Below are 23842 nucleotides of genomic sequence, written 5' to 3'. Positions count from 1 at the left end.
TGTATACTTCTCAAAAACTAAAGACCAAATACAAAAGACCAGAGAACACGATCTCAGTGCAGGGTAGTCATACACTACTACTAACAGCCTACCCCACCCCATATGATGACTCTGGGCTATCGTGTAGAGATGGGGGGGGGTGTGCCCAACTGTTGCAACTGTATCTGAGTCAGTTGGATCTGACTACAGTGCTCCATGCCCTAGTAGTGACATCTCATTTAGACTACTGTAGCACACTGTAGGTGAACCTGCCCTTGTAGATGGTCCGGAAACTGCAGTTAGTGCAGAATGCGGTGGCCTGTTGGTCACTGGGGCCCAGTAGGTTGAGTCTGCCATGCTGCTGCTCTGACAGCTATATTGGCTACCCATTCAATTCTAAACCCGATTCAAAGTGCTGGTGATGCCTTTAAAGCCTTATATGGCAAGGGACAGGACATCTTAAGGCCCACTTTCTCCCACAAAAGCCTGCATATGCCTTATGATTGTCAGATAGGCTGCTGTTTAGGATACTGCTGCCATCTGAAGCCAAGGGGATGGCAACAAAGGGCAGGGCTTTTTCTGTTGTGGCATCTTGTCTGTGAAATTAACTCTCAGAAGGTCTGAGGACAGCCCCATCTTTATATGGTTTCCGGTGGGATTTAAAAACACATCTATTTCACTTGGCCTTTGAGAAGGGAGGATGCTCCCAGGGACCCCGTTTTTAATCAGTACGTATAGGTTTTAATCTGTGCTGGGTTTTTTGGTTTTATTGCTTTTTTTATAACTCACTCCTGTATTGTTCTTATTCTATAGTACTTTTACATTTTTAATTATTATATAGTTATATTTTACACCTCTTTGAGTTCGAGTGGTTTAGAGGGTCATGAATGTGCCATGGACTTGTGAGCTGCCCCTTGTTTCTTATGTTGGTTTGCCACTCAGTGTCTTGTTCAGCATTAACTGATGACATATAAATCAGGAAAATTTGATCAGTGCCTGCTCTCTAAACTAGAGTCGGAAAACAACTTCAAACCATAATAACGCTTAGCATTTGTGTAGCACAAATTGAGTGTGTAAAGCTATATTCGCTGTAAGGGGTCCACACCACTGCACAGACCCCTTCTCCCCATGCACGGTATTGTGATTGTGTCATGATGCTGTCTGTGGATGTTCAATGATGACATCATGCATTGTCACCAAATGTCTGGATTGCTGAGCTCCATGCTATCCACAGCTTGGCTTTGAGCTTTGTGCTAAAGTCCCCCCATCTTCCTGTCATAGTTTCATTGAATTTTGTATGCCTCCTGCAGCATTAAAAAAAACTCAACAAAGGAACAAATGAATAAACCCAAAGGTCAACCACACTCATGAAAGGTAACATGGTTGTTTGACGTTCTAAATTATGTGGAGGAAGGCTTCCTATGCAGCAGTGCCCTCCTAAGGCAAATACTGAACCTGGGGACAGCATGGGGCATGGTCATGTAATACATGAGCACTGGAGGCAAGGCTAGCTGGAATGCTCCCAGGACTTGGATACAGTATGCAGAAGTGTATAACAATTGACCAGAGTTTATGCCTTGTCAGGAAACGGGGAGGGAAGCTGGGCACAGGAGCGAAGGAAGAAACCCTTGCGCCTGCAGCTCATTTCCTGGCTTCCAAACCGCAACCTGAAGATTTGTTTTAATAGTGTGACTCTTAGCGACTATACTTCTAATCTTCTAATGCACTGGAGCCTGTGGTTTGCCTTTTGACATGTTCACTGTAGAAAGCTGATAACATGCAGCGGATAAAGATATGAGCCCTATGTCCAGTTAGTATTAATGCAAAAGAAGGAGCAGAAAAGGTGAGAAGAATTTTGGAAGGCAGATTTCGCATGGGTTATAAGGTTGGTGAAGGCTGTGACACTTTTTTCCAGTCAACAAGAAAGATGACTGGATCATAAAGAGCGTGCTGGCCAGAGAATGTTAGCGCACTTTACAGAGACATGAATCAGCTGTTGCACTGAAGCCCTGTTAAGTATTGCTCCAGCCACAGCAGTTTAAATAAATATTGTGAAAGGACAGAGCTCTGTAAAATTCAGCCATGTGATCGCATTGCCGAGCGCACTAGTTTTATTTTTAACAGCCAGAGCCACTTGTATGTATTTCAGTGTTTTCCTTTCTTGTCTCCTCAGATTTCCTCCTCCTCCCCACTGCTCTGGCCACCTCGTTTCAACTCAGCTGGACAAACTCAGGAGACCATTTCTTGGGGTGCGCGAAAAGGGATTGCGTGCTGACGGTAAGCCTTTTAAAAATATCTGTTTTGGGATTCAAGGTGAAAGATCAGTGCTTTAGCATCATGCCACAATCAGGATCAAAACAAACCAATTACATAATGACGGAGGGAAGCACATTATTGCCAATTTGTGCATGAAAGAATTGATGGGATGTCAGGCTGGCATGCTTTTATTACCTTGGCTTAATCAAGAATATGTTTCCAACTTGACAACCAGGATCAGGTACCAAAAATTAAGCAACTGGGGCACATCCTGCAGATAGTTAGATGACCTAAAATCCCACTGGTACTTATGCAACCTGTGTGCAGGATGCAGTCTTGGTCTTTATTGCGTATATGTCCAGCAGTTTCAATTTCAATAGATGGTAGGCTTATTTTTAAGCTGTGACCTCAACTCTAAAACCTGTTGTCAGTGCAAGGGCTCAGTCTGGCCAGATATGAAATATAATAAAGCAGAGGGACTCTGAGCATGTGCAGATGTATTTTTCACAGTTTACCCATACACATGTCTCAGATCAGGGTAAGGACTTCCAGATCGGAAATACCTTCAACTTGTTAGAAAATCAACCCTGGAGAAATCCTGTATTAATGTCTTAAAATTCTGGTTTATGGATGAGGCAGGTGGCACAAAGTGTGAAGACCTCTTCCATCTGAAGAGGTCAGGATCTGAAAACAGACCCATTAGTCCAGAAACTCTTCAGAATTAGCTCAGTGGCAGGCCTGGAGGGGGGCAGGGGGGCAAAAACCCTGAGTGTTGCACCCATGTGGCATTGCGGACTGCGTGGGAAGTCTTCTGGAGCTTCCAACACGATCTTAAACAGTACTTCCAGTTTAAGACCACATGGGAAGCCTCAGAAGGCTTTCTGAGTTGATCCTAATGCCACATGAGGCTCTCTTGCACTGGGTAGTTACTAGATAAGTATGGGGAGGCAGCGTGGTGTGTGGGGGACAGTATCATGGATCTTTGCCCAGAGTGCGTCGAGAGGCAGGACTGTTACTGAATTAGCTGAGATCTTTAGCCTGCTAATGGTGAGAGCCTGTTAATAAGGAAGTTTCAACAAGTTTCCAATACAAGAAGGAAGGGAGAAAATAGCTTTGAGATTGAGATGCAGTCCACCATTGCAGCCACCTCTCTGGCAGCCTGCGAAGCGTGGCTGCTGGCACAAAAGCTGGGAGGTTGCATACCGGCAGTGGTGCTGCACAGACTGTTGGGTGGTTGTAGTGACAGTGGGGGTGGATATCGATGGGGTAGGCAGTGAGGTAGGCAGTGGGGCTAGGCAGCAGTGGTGTCAGTGTGAACTGAAACCCCTGCCCTGGGCTTGACATGCCACCCTTCCCCTAAAAATCTACCCCAGCAAAAGAAATAGCGTACATCTGAATAGGCCCATAGCGGACCACAGAGCAGCTGAGGAGGTAAGCATTAAGTTTTTGCTACCTCTTTCGGCTGGCCTTCTGGATGCAGAGGATGTTGCACCCTGCAGACCGGTCCAGGGTAGGATTGGGCTATTTTGTCCAGTTGTTTTCAGGGATCTCTTTGTAACTTTATTTCCATATTTAGCCCTCAGTCAGGATAGGAAACTACAGTGAAGGCCATACATCACATTTCTGGGATCCAAAGGGATTAACACAATTATAGAACCCTCTATTGAAACAAGCTGATGGGCTGCTTGTCAGGGGTTATCACTTGGGTGCTGATAGCCCTGGCTCCTCCCATATCACTCTCCCTTCCCCTCCCGTACTGTTTTATAGGTAACAGACATTAGGGCTGGCCTAAGTCTTTGGTTACATTCCAATAATCCTTAGTAGGGTATTTGGGTCTGGGTATACTTGACCCCTGGACCAGCCCAAGAAGACCTCCTGGTACTTGAGGTACTGTGCCAAATCCTGTCTCTCCTTTCACCTAATAATGCACCAGCCTCTGCTCCTCCCTGGATTAGCAAAGGAAGAGAAATGTGTAACCACATCAGTTGGCCTCATAGATGTCCCAGCCTTGCCTGATCCTTCCATTCATATTGCGGATCATGGGGAAAGAAAAAAAGGGGGGGGGAATGAAGATAGAAGTGCAGAAGCCAAAATACTGTGGACACCAGAATGAAGTCATCTGCAGTGAGGAAGTGACTTGAAAAATCAGCTCGAAAGGTGCTGTTTTCTAACTTCCATAACTTGGTTTAGAAACCCAAAACGTTTTAAAACATAATTTCTCTTAGGTTTTTTTTGAAGAAACAGAAAAGCAATAGTGTACTATCACTTGGAATTCTAACCTGCACACTGACAAGAGGATTTGCACCTGATCCTGCAATGTAATAACTATCCAAACTTTTACATCTTTAGCTATTTAGAATGGAGTCTTTTGCCTCTAAATTGTTCTCTTGTTCTCAATAGTAATACTGTATATGAACGACACAGCAGAAAGAACAGTGTATCCAGGGTTGATAAACTGGGTCTCTGATTCCAGATACCTTGGCAGTAATTTACTAAGAGGAAAGTATCAACAAATTTGTGGGTACAAATCCAGCAATGGGATCTGTGTTGCTTCTACACTAGGGCCGTTTAGTGCTGCTGAGGCATAGCTCTTCTACAATATCTGAATGTGAAATAAAAATAGTGTTTCCACCAGTTACTTGCAGTGCAATCCTAGGCATGTCTAGCCCCATTGTATTCAATGGGGGCTTCCAGGAAAGTGTGTCTAGTATTGCAGCCATAGTATATTATTCATAGCATTACTATAGTATAGTATTCTCATTACACTCCTGTAGTGTCCATGCCCATGGGCAAGAGTCTGATATATGCTTTCTCAGGCTGCACTTCTGTACTCACTTTCCTGGAAGGAAACCCTGATAAATACAATGGGATTCACTTATGATTAGACATGCATAGGCTTGAGCTGTAAGTCTCAGAGCCAAAGGTTCCTCTTTTCCTGGCTACTAGCTCTTTAACTTTCCAGCACTGGCATAGTAGCAATGCAGCCCCAAGGTAAGGTAACAAACATGCCCTTAGCTTGAGAAGCCCCCTTGACTGCATCCCCACTGCAGGATGCAGTGCATGCAACATTGGCACAGCTACGTCAGTGCTGGAAAGTTGGTTAGGATTGCGCTCTAAGAGCCCAATCCTGTGGTCGGTGGCATGGCTCCGTGCCACTGACCACAGTTGCAAACATGCGGTAAGGCACGTTTGCGGGGCTCACTGCCGGGCTCCCACCCGTGCTAGCCCAGCGCCGGCCGGTGCTGGGCTAGCGCTGGACGGTGGCCCAGGTTCCGCGGCTTGGCGGTCTCCCAGGATGGGGACATGGGGAAGGTGTTCCGGGGAGGGGGGAGGTTGGCGGGGGCGGGCAGGAGGCATACCAGAGGGCGGGCGGGAGGAGGATCCGCGGAGCTGAGCTCCGCAGGATCCAAGGTGCTTGTGCAGGACTGCGCTCTACACGAGTGCCTTTACTCTACCGCCAACCTTTTGGTCAGCGGTAATAATAATAATAATAACTTTATTCTTACCCCGCCTTTCTCCCCGAAGGGACTCAAGCTGGCTTACAACAGGTTAAAACAGATTAAAAACATAATTTAAAACAAATAAAAACATATTAACACATATCATAAAAACAGCAGTCAGATAAAAAATAGTCCGGTAAAAAGAGCATAGAGCAGCAGCAAATCATAAAAGAATCAGGCCTGTAAAAAATATAAAAGATGTTAAAAAGATGTTAAAAAGGCCGAGAACTCAGAAGGCTTGTTTAAACAGAAGCCTGGGCGCTTCGGGCAGCTCAGGATTGGGTCGTAAGTTTGTTAAATAATCCTTCCCCGTCCCTGCTAATGATGCGTTTTAAATCATATCCCGATAACCTCCAATTCACAATCTGTTCTTAAATTAGTTATTTCAGCCTGAGTGATCCCACTGTTTACTGGTTAAAATTTTATTTTATTATTATGTGGTTACGCAGGAGTTAGTTCTTTGTTGATGAGCTCCTGTTAAATTGTTAATAGGTACACACTGCAAGAAAAAAAAAGCCATCATTTGATCATTGGCTAATAAAGATTCAGGAAAGATCACACAGAATTAAATTGTTAAATTGTCATATAATTTCAGGAAAGTTAGAGGATACTAATGAACTTTATCCCCTTGCCCTTTTCAGTACTCTTAAGCCTTCCTCTTGCCCCTAAAATCCCTTTTTTAAAACTGAAAAGAAACGTCCCTCAAGACACATACATGCCCCTTTGCACCCATACTCCATGGTAGCCAGAAATCATCTCCCTGTTTCAACAGAAGGCCGACTTTAAAAAAGCAATAAACTGATTCTGATCTGAACAGGGGATACATTAAAACAAATGATACACTATACTTTTCTATTTACCCATTTGGGGACAGTCCCTAAAGACCCTGGAAGCAACCAACCAATCACCTGTGTCCAAGTGAATTGCTGTGGCCATTTGGAAATGCAATGAATTCTATGTGGAAGTCACTAAGGGCCCAATCCTATCCAACTTTCCGGTGCTGATGCAGTCGCGCCAATGGGGCTTGCACTTCATCCTGTGGGGGGGGGGGGAGTCACAGAGGCCTTCCTGAAGGCCACATTGCAGCTGCATCGGTGTTCGAAATTTGGATAGGATTGGGCTCTAAGGCTGCAATCCTCTGCACACTTACCTGGGAGTAAATCCCATTGATGATCGTGGAACTTACTTCTGAGTAGACACGCACAGGATTGGGCTGAATGGTCCAATGTCCATTCTGTGACATTTATTTTAGTATAGGCTTTTTGTCTTGTTCTGCGGTGTATATTTGTACTGTATTTCACACATGTTTTGAATCACTGGCTTGCTTTCCATTTCCTGGCAGCAGAATAATTCTTCTTGTTGATGATTGTCCCGTGGAAAGCATTTCTGGAAAACCTGCATGCAGCATTTACTCCTTATTTGGCTAATGTTTTTTAGTCCAAACCTTGTTGTAGCCTTCAAGTGCTATGGGAACATGCATGTTTTAATGCTATGTAACTCTTCTGGCATTCTGCAAGTCATCACTGAGGCTATTTTTAGAGAGTACATGTGCAGCGGAATAGTTTAGGAATCAGAGCAACAGAGGTCTGCTTGGCAGACAACTTGATGAATGATTTTTTTCTGTTGTTCCTCTCTAAGGCTATGTAACTGCAAATGATTCTGAAGTAGGAGGATCTTAACATCTTAAGTATAATTCTGAGGAACTGACTCCACAAGGTTTGTATCTGAGTCTTAGGGCCCAATCCCAACCAACTTTCTAGCACTGCAGTCTATGAAAGTCTAACTTTCTATGCAGCCACAGTGCAGCCCCAAGGTAAAGGAACAAACATTCCCTTAACTTGAGGAGACCTCCATGATTGTGTCGTCTCCCCCACAATGCAGTGCACATCACATTGGCAAGGCTGCATCAGTGCTGGAAAGTTGAATAGGATTGGGCCCTTAGTGACAACTGTATGTATGTGTATGCTGGCATTGTGGCATGGTTAGACATATGTGAGTGATATTTGGTAAAGTTTTGTATGCCTTGGAATGATTATCTAATATTTTAGATGTTTATTGGTAACACAGACAGGTCTTTTTCTCCTCCAATTTGCAATTATGTTCTGTACATAAAACCAGGAGATGGTGTAGCATAGTGGTTCCGAGATGGAGCTGGGAATCATGAACTCTCTGGTTTGGATTTTGCCTGTGCCATGAACATGCTAGGTGACCATGGGCAAATTATTTCTTAGCCTCAGCTGCAAGTTGGAGATATTTGCTTACGTTATAGGGTTGTTGTAAGGATAACAATGGTAATATCCATGAAGTATGTTGGACACTTGAAAACACTGTACAGATGCAAAATATTATTACAGTATTCATTAACTGCCCAGTTTTGTTTGTTTGTTTGTTTGTTTTTAAGGCTAGTAACTTTTATGGGCTTAATCACAGGGATGAGCAAAAAAAGGGGTAGCAAACCTTGTAGCCCTGCCTAATCATGGTGGGTTAGGGGCACAATTGCACCAAAGCATCCTCTCCTGAGAAGAGTCTCTTTGGCATAATGGGAAGCTTGAAGCAATAAAACAGATAGAATGATAATTAGAATATAGGTGGAGAAAAACTTGGGTATGATGTGCCTAAACACAAACAAGTCCTCATTTACAGCATATTCTGTGGCAAAGTATGACATGCTCGCATCCCACTTCCCCAGGCTATGCAAGAAATTTCAGGGGTGTATCACTATCTGGTTTTGGCTCCCTTTGGAGGAAAAATCCCTTGAGGCTTAGGGATTATTAGGGCGTCTTTGTAATATAGTATTTGCTTTATTTACAAATATACAGGTTGGAGTGTTTGGATGGTGTTACGAAGCACGTTTTCCTTAGGTAACAACAGGCTGTTCACCCAGATGTCATCTATGGGATCGAAAAAGTGGTTGACTCTCCCCTTTAGCTTCCATTTCAGTCCTTCGCAGCTTCTTCCAGAGCCTGATAGCTCACATTGCCTTTGTTTCACTCAGAGGGGGGAAGGGGAGTATGGGCCACATTTTGGCTTTACATCAGGTCTGACTACCTGATGGTCTTTTAAGCAAGAATTGCCCATGTAGGAACACATCCTGGACCACTAGGGAGTTGCTGAGAGTCATTAACTAGCTTCCTGAATTATCAGCTTAGCAAAAGCAATGACTGACCAGCATTCTTGACTGCTAACCTATTACAGAATGGAATCCTTTTCTATCATAATATTAGGCTAGTGCCATTCAGCAGACTTCTTTAAAGTTGTATTCAGCCTCCTTCAAATCAGCCACCAGGGTGATGAAGAAGAACTCTCAGCAAACTGCTGAAACTGATCTGATATTTACTTATCCATTCATATCCCACTTTTCAAGGGATATTATGAGTTATGTTTTCCTTAATGATGCTCTATTTAAGGAATTCTTCCTCAAACATTTGGTCGATGCGAACTCTTTTTTTATTAGTTGTGTCAAGCCAAGACATTTTTATTATCCCAGGGATTTGATGGTTTATATTTTTAAATGTAAGTTTTTATTCAGGTCTATATTGGATGCATCTAATTTATGTTTCTAACAGCACCTTTACTCATGTTTACTCAGAAGTAAGCCACATTATGTTCAGTGGGGCTTACTCCCAGGTTTGCAGCTTGAAGGCTTTTTGTAAGCCTTCTTGTAGACTTTTGTAAATCAAAATGCAGGAAATCAATATTTTCAATGAGTGAATTCTCCACATACGCCATCCAGCAATCACGGATGAACTCCTGACTTGGATGGATACTAATAAACCTTTAACTACACATCAGCTCCAAATGTGTAATAAAAACCTGCATAATAATAATAATAATACAGGTATTTATATACTGCCTTTCTTGGTCTTTATTCAAGACTTTATTCAAGGCGGTTTACATAGGCAGGCTTATTAAATCCCCGTAGGGATTTTTACAATTTGAAAGAATGTTCTATCTTACAAGAATCACAACATTCAGGTGTTTCATTCTGATCTGGTTTCACATTCTGGCCTCCATCCTCCCACGCTCAGAGCAGATGAAATAACTCGGCTCAGCTTGTCAGCTCCTTCAAGGTCACACGGTGCCCGGTAGCCTCGAACTGGCGACCTTCGGATGTTATCTTCAGGCAAATGGAGGCTCTACCCTCTAGACAGGATAATACAGGAGATCAAGCAATCCTAGGAGAACTTGCCTGTGGGGTAGTTTGGTTCTCTGCATGGGGTCTCTATGTTATGCTATCTGGTCATCTATAGCAGATGTATAATGAAACTAGAATCCAGAACTATCCAGATACCATAATCCAGGTAAAGAACATCTGTCAATAGGTAGAGTCTGTCTAAAATATATGTTACTTCTGCAGTCTCTGTTAGCTTTGGAAGGAGATAGTTTTTCTGCAAGGCAGCACTGAGTTCACAAATATGCACACAAACAGAGCACCATCCATCATAACTGTGTTTATAAGCTTCCCAAAATATTATATAATTCTTTTATTGTTTCTTTTTTCCCCCAGGGACATCAGAGGTGACAAACTGGATCTATGGTGGGTACCTTCTGAAAAAAATAAGATTGTTTTTTCATCAGGTGCAATCAATTATGTGGTAACTCCCATTTTATGTCATCCTCCCAGCTTACTATTGATTGACATACAGCACAATCCAATGCTTGTCAGCTCAGAAGTATCCTCTGGTATTCAATGGGGTATGCTCCCTGGGAAGTGGGCATAGGATTGCAGCCCTGGACTTGATTTTTTAGGCCTCACTGAAGTGGTAAACCTATTGCTGGTGTTACCACAGATGCCTCAGGACATGCATGGTGCACTTCACATGTGTACAAGAATATGCATGTTTGCCAGGACCTTGAATTGATGGACACCATACACCCACCAAAAATTGTTGCAAAATACTTAAGAGGTCACCTCAAAAAAGGAAAAGTTCAAAATAAATGATATAAATATATGAAGAGATACAACAGCAGGGGTGGAAAAAAATCATAACCATTCAATCCAGTGGTTCCCAAACTGTGTGCCATGACGCACTCATATGGGTACCACAGGGTGTCCCCTGCGACTCCTTCCTCTAGGCACTGCCATCTTGACCAGCTGGGATTGTGCAAGGTCTTGTGCTTTTCTTGCAAGATCTCACATGATTCTCACAAGATCTTGGGGGAGTGAGGCCCACTGCTGCATCAGGATGCTGTGTAAGATGGGTGCTGTGATCACGGTAAGTTTGGGAACTGCTGATTTAATCTGAAAGCACTCTTTTATGCCTGAGGCATCACTGTTTTTCATGCTTAATTACAAGTACAACAGGGCTGTGGATTGTGAATTCAAACTTCTGGTTTCCCTCAGGAAACTGGAAGAGGTGTTTTTTTCACATGTTCAGGCCATTCTGAAGCCTGCAGAGGCAGTGGGCGGATGCGCACTGCCTCTGTGGGCTTCAGAAAGCCCTCTGGAGGGGACCAGAACGCAGTACCGGTCCCGTTGAGCGAGAGAAAGGTGCCATAAATTGTGGATTTGATTATCTGCAATTTTCGGTATTGATGGGGGGTCCGAGAATTCCCTGTGGATATTGAGAACCGACCTGTATTGCACTTGCACTGATTCGTTCAAAGACTGTCTCAATATAACCGGGGGAGGAGAAAAATTGAAATTGATGAAATTGGAAATTGAAATTAAATTGAAAATTGAACTTGAATTGAAATTCCAATTGATGAAATTGGAAATTTTTTAGAAAGAGGAGGAAACAGAAATGTTCCTTAGGGGAGAGAAGGCTAAATTTTTAATGTAAAATATGTAACTAAGGCAAACTTTAGGTGGTAAGCAAATTGCCCCAGAGGGGGGTTGCCCCCTAAAATTGTCTTGATTTGGTGTGGAAACACACACAGACTACAATCCTGACCCCACTTACCTGGTAAGTGACCTGGTAGTCACTTACCTCAGTGACTATAATGGGGCTTACTTCTGAGTAGACATGCGTAGGATTGGGCTCACAGATATACACATTAAAAAAATTGAAGAAGCAACAGGAAGAAAATGACCAATGGAAAGTTCAGAACAGAGGAAAAGGGGGGAAGAGAGCAGAGAAATATTAAAGGAAGGCTAAGGCTTTACCCAGCATGTGCTGAACCATGCATTTACCAATACATTGGAAATCAGAAGCTGATTTACAGCCCAATCCTGAGCTGCCCAGAGCGAGGGGCTGCCATGGCACCAAAAATAACTGCTGTGGCATTCTGAGCACAACTGGGCAGTAGCCAGCAGCTCCTCAGGAGAACGGGACATTTGCCCTGAGTAAGGGAAGTAGCCCCACAATGGGGCTACTCAGTTCTACAGCAGCTCTGGAGCTGCTGCAGAATCAAAGTGTTCCATGTCGGACTGAGTGGCCCAACACAAATCTCAGGATCTGGTGGCGTTCCTCCTGCCCTGCTCCCTCCCCGCCGGCACACCTCCTCCTTGCCCTCTCCCCACCCTCTCCCATGCTCCCACCGACCTCTCTGCCATGCCATGGTTCAGGTGACCAAATGGTCAAGCACCACCAGTGACCAAGCACCAGCTTTCCACCGGCGTTAGCCCAGAGCAATCTCAAGCATTTCTAGTTCTGGTGCTGGAGCTAAGCCCCACAAATGTGACTTATGGCACATTTGTGACAGTGTGCGCTGACACTAAGCTGGTGCACTGAGCTCAGGATTGGGCTTGTAATGGGTTCTGCTGGGCTTTCTTGCTTTTCCCAAGAAAATGGGAACAAAATTTGGAAGTTTGTGTGAAATACATTTCCCACATGTAAGGAAAGGGACACTATGATTGGTCAGTCTTCTTGGCTATTCAGTTCAGCACTCCAGCTCAATTCCTCTTTAAATTAACCAAGAAAGGAAGGGAAAACTGAGGATTTAAATTCTGGGCTGAAGACAGTTTTCTGGTTGAGTCTACATAATAGATTAAGGGCGCAATCCTAACCCACTTTCTAACTCTGACATAAGGGCAATGCAACTTCGAGGTAAGGGAACAAACATTGCCTTACCTTGAGGAGGCCCCCATGACTGCCCCCCAACTGCAGGATGCAGCACATGCCCCACTGGCACAGCTATGCCAGTGCTGGAAAGTTGGTTAGGATTGCGCCCTAATTCACAGTTCTTGAAACTGATATAAAGGTGGTGTGTGTGTGGGGGGGCAGATCATACACGGTAGAAGGCATCCTGAGATGAGGACTCTATTGTTCTTTTGTTCCTCAAATGTTGGTTGTCAGCAGATGTTGCAATGCTATGGCATGTATAGCTGGTTTAGACAAAGCACATATACAAGCTCCAGTTCCTTTGGGAATTTTCCATCCTTTCCCGAGATTTGGCTCCAGACAGGGAGAGGGAAGGAGTGTGTGACAGGGTCACAGAAAAAGGGAAGATGTCTTTTAAACACCAATTGAGGCTCCATGTGTTGTTGGCATTAACCTACGGCAAAGACACATGAGAGCCAGGATGATGTAGTAATTCAGGAGTTGGACTCAGATATAGAAGATCCAGGTTTAAATCCTTGCTCAGCCATGAAGCTTCCTGGGTGATCTTGGGCCAGTCACTATCTCTCAGCCTCGCCTACCTCACAGGCTTGTTGTGAGGGCTAAAGGAGGGGATGAACTATCTCCAACTGCCCTAGGCTCCTTGGAGGTAGGGTGGTATAGAAATGTGAAAAATAAATAATGTATCCTAATATTTGTAGAGGTACAGGGTACAGTGGAGCCTTTTTTTGGAATCCAGATTCTTTCTCTTCAACTCCCCAGGAAGCAAGTGTTCTCAATAACAAATCCCAATTAATCATCAACAACGTCCATTCTTATTACACTAATCTTTTAGCTCATACAGAAGTCAATATTTCATAATCAACATTCAAAAGGCATTCTGATTAATTTTAGACTTTCAGTGGAGTTGAGTGACTTTGCTGCAGATTTTTTTAGGGTTTTGAAATATTTTATTGTGGCTCAATTTTTGTTTCTTTTTAGTTTTTGTTTTTTAATTTTTGGTTTTACTTGCATCGTATTTATTTAAATACTTAAGTGGTTTTTACTTAAACTCACTGAAATCGTTACCTGAATTTTGGTGATGTGTGATTCTCTTATTTTTTTTAAGTGACACTTGCCAGGATGCAAAGGAACTGTGTGAGCTAACCTTTACTGCACATTTTAAAATAAATGACCATATTCATGTTTTCCAAGTGCTTAACAATATGGTATGTTGTCTCACCTCTCCTCTTCTACAGGGCAGGAAGCATGGAATTTCACCTCAACAGCACAAGCACTGTGAGAAGTGCTTCAACCGAAACTGTCAAGCTCCCATAGAACTCACTGTCTCATGTGTGGTGATCAGCTGCCCATCTCGCTGTGGGGCTGCCTTCCACATGTGTAAAGAGGAGGAGCATCAGCTCCTGTGCCCCCTGGAGCAAGTCCCCTGCCTCAACTCTGTTTATGGCTGCCCTTTCACCATGGCCCGTTTTAAAGTGGCTAAACACCTTGAGGTCTGCCCTGCTAGCATAGTTTCCTGTTCCATGGAATGGAATCGTTGGCCAAGTATAGATTCAGATCCTAAACTGAATGAGAACATTATGAAAGAGGAACCCAGTGAAGAGTGCCTGGATGTGGCCCTGGCCCTGAGAGATCAGAAGACTCTCTTTAGGGCACTGAAAATGGCTGAGTTTTTCCCAGAATGCCAAGAGCCTTGCACCATGGAAGAAGCAGCTGATAATGAAGATGAAAAATACCATGGAGAAGGAGCTTTTGGAAGGGAAGCTGGACCATCCATGGCAGACGATGCTCAAACAACTGAGCTCAGCCAGGAAGAGCGCGAACATTTGGCAAAGGACAAAGAAGGCATGGATTTGGGTGGTTACAACATCTGGGAAAATATGTTTAGCAAAGAGTTTAAAGCGTGCAAAGTAACAGGCTCAGCAGTCGAGAAAAAGGAACATGATAGCAAGTCTTCAAATGCAAGACAAGCTTCTAGTGGTAGCGCTCAAGGAGAGGAGCCTGCAGATGTGAGCAGTGTGGGAGGCAATGACGGAACCCAGTTGCTTCCTCAGGTGAACCCAGCTGCAGAAAAGACAGGCCTAGCTCCTTGGCAAGATGGGGTATTGGAGAGGCTGAAAAAAGAGGTTAGTGTAGGAGACTATAATATGTATCTGGTGCACCATGGAAGGATGCTCATCCATTTTGGTCAGATGGCTGCTTGCACTCCCAAAGAGAAAGACTTTGTGTATGGAAACCTGGAACCTCAGGAGGTGAAGACAGTGACCACTTTCAGAGTGCCAGTCAGCTACTGTGGCAGAAGAGCGCGACTTGGGGATGCTCTTGCACACAAGAAGCCCACTAAGACTGTATCTGTTGATACTTCAGAGCTGGGAATAAGCCTGGAGGATCTTCCTAAATCTAAGGAAATTGAAACAACATTGCTGTGTGCACTGGAGAAAGAGCTGAAAGGTCACCAGATCTCTGAGCATAAGAGCACTGATGCCTTGTATGTGGATTTTGGGACGCAGACGTACAGCTTTGCCAAGGAACCTTTCTCCTCCACAACTGTTCTCGCAGAAGTTCTCAATGCTCAAGACCCCCCAACTCTCCATTTACAGCTTCAGAGTGAGAGCGTGACCCAAAGGCATAACAAAAGCAGTTCTGCTTTCACATTCTCCTGCAACCATTTTTTCCGGAGAGACGAGTTTCCTTCGCATTTCAAGAATGTTCACACTGATATCCAGTCCTGTCTGAATGGTTGGTTTGAGCGCCGCTGCCCACTTGCCTACCTGGGGTGCACCTTTGTTCAACACCCCTGGTGCCCTTCTGGGCAGAGGTCCAAAGTGATCTACAGCCAGCATCTCAAGGCATTTGCTGTCAAGCCAGAGGTTGCCCCTGTGCTCTCAGAAACAAAGAAAGGCAACTTTCTCAGAAATAATCGAGGGAAAGAAGTGGATGCTCTGAGCAGCCTTCCCCTGGAGATACTGAAGTACATCGCTGGCTTCTTGGATAGCTTTAGCTTGTCTCAGCTGGCACAGGTATCTGTACTGATGAGGGATATCTGTGCTACTCTGCTGCAGGAGAGAGGAATGGTTTTTCTGCTCTGGGAAAAGAAGAGATATTCCCATGGAGGCATGTCTTGGAGAGTCCGCAGAAAGGCAAGTGACAGGGGTACTTGAGGCATCATGGCACTAGCCCAATAGGTTTGCAAAAATATTAACATTAGACTATGGAGTTGGGGTTGTGGGTAGGAGAGGTTTGAAGAATTGCAAAGCTATTCTAGTAATTTTAGTTAGGCTTTGGTTGCAGCAGCACACACATTTGTCATAGTTAAAATTGAGCTGAAAGTTTTATAATGAGAGCTTACAGCTTGGACGTTTGGGTGGCTCTGGGGGGCGGATTGGGACAAAAGTGGCCATGCAGCTGACCTTTCTAAATTGCCTGTTATGGTGGCAGCAGTACCTCTGTGCAGCATCACCAATCCAGACCAGATCCAGGAGGTGAGGTGAAGTTGCGGTGGGACCGGGATGGAGGGTTCATGCATGCTGGTTGTGGGTGGTTGACGGTAGGATTTTGGTGCTGCTTTGGGCACCAGATCAGCTTGGGTCAGGCCTGTTGATGATTCATAGCATCCTAAAACCTATACGCAATCTCAGTGTCCAGCCTTGCATAGTATTGCTATAGAATCGGATAACAGATAGTGTAGGATATGTAGTCCTGCACTACCCTACACAGAGTTCAGTGACATAATCAGCCTAGGTTTTGATCACATTGGGAGGAGAATTTTCATTTGAAAGACCTCACTATTACAATTTGGTTAGTTAATATTGACATGTTCTTGTTTATTCCTCTTCAAAAGGTCTGGAAATTTAGCAGCTTGTTCGCAACCGTTAACAACTGGCAGTTCAGCAACATCCCTTCCATGGCTATACATTTAAAGACCTGCCCTTTCTATGATGTGGAGCACAGGAAGGACCCTGTTTTGCTTACTAGCATGTTTTCACCTGAGGAGCAGAGGCAAAAGAGTCTGGTATCTACATTCAGACGTGCACCTGGCTCCAAGAAACTTCAGAGATTACTGCAGTGATTTCAAGAGCAGGGGCATTTTGTTCTGGAATTAAAGTGTCAAGACTTTTGTAGTTTTCTATGGAATGTATTACAGACTTTCTTGTAGTATTTCAGTAGGAAAAACTCAAGCCCATGTTTTCAGACTTGAGACCTAAAGTGGAAAAATGGAAGGAAGTAGCGTCAAATCAAAATGGAGGGGGAACGGGAGAGGCAGATCCTCTAACAGGTACTCAGAACACAAGATATTTCTTAACTGGTGCACATGTGTCTGATGCATTTCCATCTCTAGGACACAAATGTACAATAGACTTTAGAATTGTGAGACTCACAGGGGAGCTTGCACCTTTGAAAACCAAATCTTGTCTTCTCACAACACACATCAGCCCACAGGTTCAGGCTGAGAAGTTATAAGAGATTCACCTGCTGTGTCTGACTGATGCTTGATCTGGTCCTCAGAAGTATGAATTGCTGGAAACTTACTCGATTATCTATGGTCAGCACCAAGAAGTGTTTTTGGGGCCCTTGGAGGCTGAGGTAGAAATGTGTTGGGCATATCTACTAATTAAGAAATAGCTTCTGTTCTGAGCACTTGAGGCTTTGACTCCTCCTTTTGTTTGCCAGCCTAAACTAAAGGCTTTTAAAAAAAAACCTGAAGGTGCAGTTTACAGGCATTCAGACTGGTGGGAACTTTGCTTCTGATATCAAGGCAATATGGATTGTATTCAAAGGCTTGAGGGCTGTGACAAACAGGACCTGTACGTGTTCTTTTTCTCTGAGAGGTGGTGGTGCTGGGAAAGAAGCAAGGGCTGCTTGTCCTTTGGCTCCTTTTAATGAGAACAGATTGAGAAAGGAACTTTACATAAAAATGCAGAATAAGTACTAAAGGGATCTGAGAAAGGAATTTGACACTGGATGGGGCAAGGATAGTACTGGAGCAAAAACTTGGTCAGGACAGGGTAAATAATGAGAAATGCAAAAATAATACAAGGCACTCAGATACAGGCGCTTGCTCAGATCTCGCAAGAATTTGCTCCATCTCTTACCCTAGCAGGTTTTCATAATGTCCAGATGTTCAGGTATATTTAGAAGCGTGACTTGAATCATTATTTCTTTGCTATTCGTTATCAGTATTGCCCATTTTCTGCAGATGTGAACATGCTTTACAGACCTTTGATTCATCTTTCCCAAAGTCCTTTGAGCTGCATTACTTGTATCCCATGAACAAATGGGGAACAGTGCTTAAATTACTGGGAAGGAGCAACATGGCTGTCCTTACATTTTGTGGCAACCCCCTTAGCTATTGTTTTTAGGAGACTGTGGGGGACCCAGGATTTGGCTAAAGTTGGGGGAAAGGCTTGTGGAGTTCAGCGATGGCTCCTTATCAATCCTTCATAATTTACACCTTGATGGAGGTAAGACTGAAAGATAGCAGTCTCTTCAAGCCATCCATCAACTCTTTGGCTGAGGTGGGCTTTGAACTGACCCAGAAAATCACACTCAATTTTTTCTTTGAATCATTCATTTTTGTGGAAAGCAATCATTAAATGAGACACTAAAAAAGAACAGTTAATGTTTGCTAAACAGACACGTCTGAAAGCCTGTTGCTTAGGAGTTCTACCCACATATGCTTGTTGAAATGTCACAAATATGTATGGAATCCTGCTTGAATATCACTGATTTCAGCTCTTGTTACAAATGATTTGTTGTTTTATGAGTATATGCACTTGCATAATCTTTTCCAGGTCACCTTTAGGTTGTCTGCACTAACATAAAGATGATATATGTAAAGATAAGATGATGACATGTAAATGTAAAGATAAGATAGGATGTAAAGATGAGCACAGATGTACGCTGATTACACCTCAGGTGTGCATGTAGACCCTACAATTGCTGCAGCAAATAGGTACAGTTGCTGTCGAAACAGCAGCGATCCTGTGTTATGTCACAAGAGATGTTGGCTCAGCGTTGCTCCTCATTCCCACTGTTAGCCCTTGAACAAGCACATTCTGCTGCAGAACACATTAGCCCACTAAAACAGTGATTTAACTATAGAAGCAGGCACAGCCTTCATATTACATCACCTCTGATTGGAAATTGTTCATTTTGTATGTGGCTTGAATGAACCGTTATTAAAAATATACATAAGAACATGAAAATGATTTACGTTTTTTTCTAAATAGGTATGTTACAGTATTATTTATTATTATTATACTTTATTTTTACCCCGCCTTTCGCCCCGAAGGGACTCAAGGCGGCTTACAAACAAGGTTAAAACAAGTTAAAGACATAATTTAAAAGCAGATAAAAACATAACATATCATAAAAACAGTAGTCAGATAAAAACGAATCAGGTAAGAGCATCGGGCAGCAAATTAGAAAAGGATCAGGCCTGTGAGCAGATGTTAAAAAATGTTAAGAAATGTTAAAAAGGCCAGGAACTCAGAAGGCTTGTCTAAACAGAAGTGTCTTCAGGCCTCGCCGGAAAGTTACAAGAGAGGGAGCTGTTCTTAAGTCAAGGGGAAGGGAATTCCATAGCGTTGGTGCCACTACTGAGAAGGCCCTATTTCTTGCCGCCGCCCCATGTACCTCCCTAGGCGGCAGCACTTGTAAAAAGGCTTTTAGTAATCTAAATTCCATAAAACGGCAAGAGGAGATAAACAGGCAGGTGACAATGAAGATTGCACGATTAAACCCAGGGGTAAGGCAAAACACCTGTTATAACCAGGGCTGCCTGAACTTTGTACTAGTTGCCTGTACCAGGGCTGCCTGTACTCTACACTAAATATTAAACCCTGCTTCCAGATGGATTTTGTGCCACGCAATGCTGAATTCTGCAAGTTATGCATGTTGAACAAATTTCCATTAGTTCTCCAAATTATACATAATACTGTATATTAAACAGTGACCACACGCTTCCAAGCTTTACAGCAATGATGGCTGGAAACTTGCTTTTTGTCTTTAAATGAAAGCCAAGATTCTCAGGGAGCTAAATTTTGTGTTTCATATTGTGTCCTGTTCTTCCTTTCTGCGCTTCTAAAGAATTGTAGCATATACCCAGTCCTGATTAGAACACTCTCTTCTCATCTAAGGAGTCAAGTAAGTGGGGTATTTCACAGCAGAAAAACTGCTTAGGGATCAACTGGCAACAGATAAAGGATAACACATGTCAGTAAAAAAACATAATGATGAAGGGTATAGAGTATGGAGTTGCTCACAATGTCATCAAGGTATCAAGAAATGCATATAAGATTATCTGGTTGCCAGCATATCAGGACTGGAAAATTTGGCAGCTGCCCCTGCTAAGAAGAATTAGTAAGGCAATTTTGTGAAAATAAATAAGCATCCCATGGCAAGGGCACTATCTACTGGACTAAAAGCTGACCCCATTTTCTCTATGTTTTTGCCCTCCTGGTGGTTGTAAGTAGGCTATAAGTCTGCAGCGTGTGTTGAGCAATCAGATGTGGGGAAAATAGCCCATATTCCAGTTTCTCAAATTGGGTCCACCTGATTGGCTTATTATGCATTCTTCCTAATTTGCATATTATGTATTTTTTCTAGTTATATACATTTATGTATTTTTTCCCACACAAGTTTACAACCTGTTTATGTAAATGTTTTGTATATTAGTTATAGTTTTCTAATTCTAAATACTTAATACAATTTTTTTTAAAGAAAGGCCACAATCCTAAACACACTGGTAATCAAGTCCCAACTGAACACAGTAGGATTTACTTTCAAGCAAATATGCATGTTCGTGTGCTGTCAGTGTACCTAAAATGTCCTGCGCTCTGTCTTAAGGCTCATATAAACTGCAAACTTTGGGGCTTCAACATTGTACCCACCCTTCTCTCTTTATTCCTTTTGCTTAATATCCAGTCTGAAAAATAGTAGTAGCCTACTGATTATTTTGGGCTACATTGCCTGAACTTATGGATTTCGGAGAATTTCTTCTGAAAAAGGTTGAAGGATGTTTCCTGAACCACAAAGGCCCATCTTGTGCTTGCTGCTCTCCCCCCGTTTCTTCTGTGGAACCTGACCTGTGTAAGCACACCAACAGGCAGCAGACATAGAACCTAGTAAACTCAGTAGGTCTCACTTCTGAGTCGGCATACATAGGATTGGGCTGGTAGGAAGGGAAGTGGAAGTTTCCAGATGAATTCTCCCTCCTCCCACCAAGCCAACAGGCATGCTTTGAAAATTCCATTGATTGCACTGCAGCCTAAAATTTTCTTAAGACAATCTGGAGTTTCTGTGACTAGATTTTCTGAAATAAACGTAGATTGCTATGACTCCAGCAGGAGCCAATGGCAGGGTGGACAGAATCCTATGGAAGTCATAGGTCCTTGCCCATACCTGAGTAGCCCAGCTCTCTATATTGGGCCCTGATCGCTGTACACAATACTGTACACATGCAGGTGTTTGCTGCCTAAATTATGGAGCCAGGTTGACATACATCAGAGGCCAGCAAGAGAGGTCTGCTACAGATGTTTTATTACATAAATGTTCCACCGGATGGCAGCAGAGACAATCTCCCAAAAAATTTACTAATGCAAGAGAGTAGCCTGGCCAGAAAGATGCAAGTTGAGTAAGCAAATCCAATGAGGCCTTTGAAGAAAAGGTAGGTGTGGGCTGGGAGAGACCCCCCCCTTTCCTCATTCCTTTCTCCCACTTTTCTTCAATTTTCCACCTGACAACTTTCAGTTCTAGGAGGGCAGGGAAGTGAGATCATTCCTGTTGGGAAGAAACTGTGTACAGGCACGCTTGCAATTCATTAAATGGATAATGAGAAATGACCAACAATGAAACAGAAGTATCTAGAGAGGTTGTAGGAGTTTGCTAGATTAGCAAGTACCATGACTGAAGGGGATCACAGATTCTACAAAAGTGGAATGAATGGAAGCAAAATGGCAGATGCGTTTCAATGTCAGTAAGTGTAAAGTCATGCACATTGGGGCAAAAAATCAAAACTTCACATGTAGGCTAATAGGTTCTGAGCTGTCTGTGACAGATCAGGAGAGAGATCTTGGGGGGGGGACAAGTCGATGAAAGTGTCGACCCAATGTGCGGCGGCAGTGAAGAAGGCCAATTCTATGCTTGGGATCATTAGGAAGGGTATTGAGAACAAAACAGTTAATATTATAATGCCGTTGTACAAATCAATGGTAAGGCCACACCTGGAGTATTGTGTCCAGTTCTGGTCGCCACATCTCAAAAAGGATATAGTGGAAATGGAAAAGGTGCAAAAGTGGGCAACTAAGATGATTGCTGGGCTGGGGCACCTTCCTTATGAGGAAAGGTGTTTGGGCCTCTTCAGCCTAGAAAAGAGGTGCCTGAGGGGGGACATGATTGAGACATACAAAATTATGCATGGGAAGGATAAAGTGGATAGAGAGATGCTCTTTACACTCTCACATAACACCAGAACCAGGGGACATCCACTAAAATTGAGTGTTGGGAGAGTTAGGACAGACAAAAGAAAATATTTGTTTACTCAGTGTGTGGTTGGTCTGTGGAACTCCTTGCCACAGGATGTGGTGACGGTATCTGGCCTGAATGCCTTTAAAAGGGGATTGGACAAGTTTCTGGAGGAAAAATCCATTACGGGTTACAAGCCATGATGTGTATGTGCAACCTCCTGATTTTAGAAATGGGCTATGTCAGATGCAAGGGAGGGCACCAGGATGCAGGTCTCTTGTTATCAGGTGTGCTCCCTGGGGCATTTGGTGGGGCTGCTGTGAGATACAGGAAGCTAGACTAGATGGGCCTATGGCCTGATCCAGTGGGGCTGTTCTTATGTTCTTATGAAGCACTTCCAAGAAAGGATAGGAAGCTGGTGGGTCAGGGGCTCAGTCCACGTCCTAGGCCTTCACTTCTCAACCCCACTGTACAGCCATCCCTCATTGAAAAGCTCTTTCCTCACGTACATCAGGTTCATATTGCAACTGCACAGGAGACTGAACACAGCTGAGATGCTTAATGGGAATGGAATCTGAAAACATTCCAATAGTATCCAAGGTGGTATGAGAGCGGCATTGGCATCTTTGGTGATTTTAAGAAAGCAGCAGCTTAATCAAATTCAGGAGGGCAAATATGAAGTGGTACCCACATAAAAGAAGAAGCGAATGTATGCGTACAAGATGAAGGATATGCCATCATGGACATTTCCATCATTCTGAATTTAAGAGCATACAGCTCTTTATTTCTTCACTATTACAGTTCTGTAGTAGTAATTGCTCTTTCTAATCTTTCCATTAATCACTTACTTACTGGAAGCAGTACAGAGTTAAACTCTATCATATGCTCTCCATGAAAAAAAATTATTCTGTTTAACATCTCAGGCAAAATTTCTGTTCCATTTTTGGAAAATCCTAACCCTACTACTACTACTACTACTACTACTACTACTACTACTACTACTACTACTACTGCAGCCGCAGCAGCAGCAATGAATGAATGAATGAATGAATGAACCTTTATTAGGCATAGATAATGCAGCAATGTATATAGCACTTTCCAAATTATAAATAAACAAGATAGATCCCTGTCCCAACAAAAATACCATTTAAAAGCTGAATGTAGGGGAGGCCACAGAAGAAGGGGGTGGGAAAGGAGTGGTAAATGTATCTAGCAATTCTTTCACTGCTACTAAGACTATAATTCAATGCACACTTGCAAGGGAGACATGTATCTCAGAAAGCATGCACAGGATAGTTCCATCAAAGTTACTGAGAAAGTTTTCCTAATGTCCACCATCATTGCTCTTCATTTGTCACTGGTGATGCAAAAAGAAACCATCTCATCTTTGTATTTGCCCAGTTAGTCCTGGCCTATTGCTGCCATACTAGAGCGGGAGGATAAGGAGGGCTGGATACAGAGCCAGTCCATCCATGAAGCCAACTGAAGTGGTCACCTCAAGCAGCAGACAGGCATGGGATGCCCACTCCTGTCAATCTGTCCACCTCCACCAATCCATGCACTCCACGGATTGGAAAAAGAAGAGGGGTGATGAAGTGGAATTGTGGAGGAGGAGAATGTGGTGGGTGAGAGTATCAGAGA

General features: G+C 43.4%; 1 protein-coding gene across 2 annotated transcripts; it reads left to right on the top strand.

Moving 5' to 3' along the window:
• Positions 1-1687: 1687 nt before the first annotated feature.
• Positions 1688-18942, top strand: FBXO40 (F-box protein 40). Of its 2 annotated transcripts, XM_066617125.1 has the most exons (5): positions 1688-1822; positions 2153-2256; positions 10243-10272; positions 13975-15876; positions 16578-18942. In XM_066617125.1, the coding sequence occupies exons 3-5, from the start codon at positions 10270-10272 to the stop codon at positions 16803-16805; spliced, it is 2133 nt and encodes a 710-aa protein (XP_066473222.1). In that variant the 5' UTR covers positions 1688-1822; positions 2153-2256; positions 10243-10269; the 3' UTR covers positions 16806-18942. The 2 variants fall into 2 exon arrangements, with proteins under 2 accessions (XP_066473222.1, XP_066473223.1); XM_066617126.1 differs by lacking the exons at positions 1688-1822; positions 2153-2256 and adding an exon at positions 7211-7451.
• The last annotated feature ends 4900 nt before the right edge of the window (positions 18943-23842 follow it).

Source organism: Tiliqua scincoides, chromosome 2 (genome assembly GCF_035046505.1).
Source record: "Tiliqua scincoides isolate rTilSci1 chromosome 2, rTilSci1.hap2, whole genome shotgun sequence".
Lineage (NCBI taxonomy): Eukaryota > Metazoa > Chordata > Lepidosauria > Squamata > Scincidae > Tiliqua > Tiliqua scincoides.
The sequence above is the reverse complement of the archived record's forward strand: the minus strand, read 5'-3'. Positions and strand labels throughout refer to the sequence as shown.

Bases quoted from the DNA above. Each gene is read 5' to 3' on its own strand.
- FBXO40 (XM_066617125.1), top strand. The intron at 15,877-16,577 runs GCAAGTGACAGG...CCTCTTCAAAAG, and splicing joins CTTGGAGAGTCCGCAGAAAG to GTCTGGAAATTTAGCAGCTT.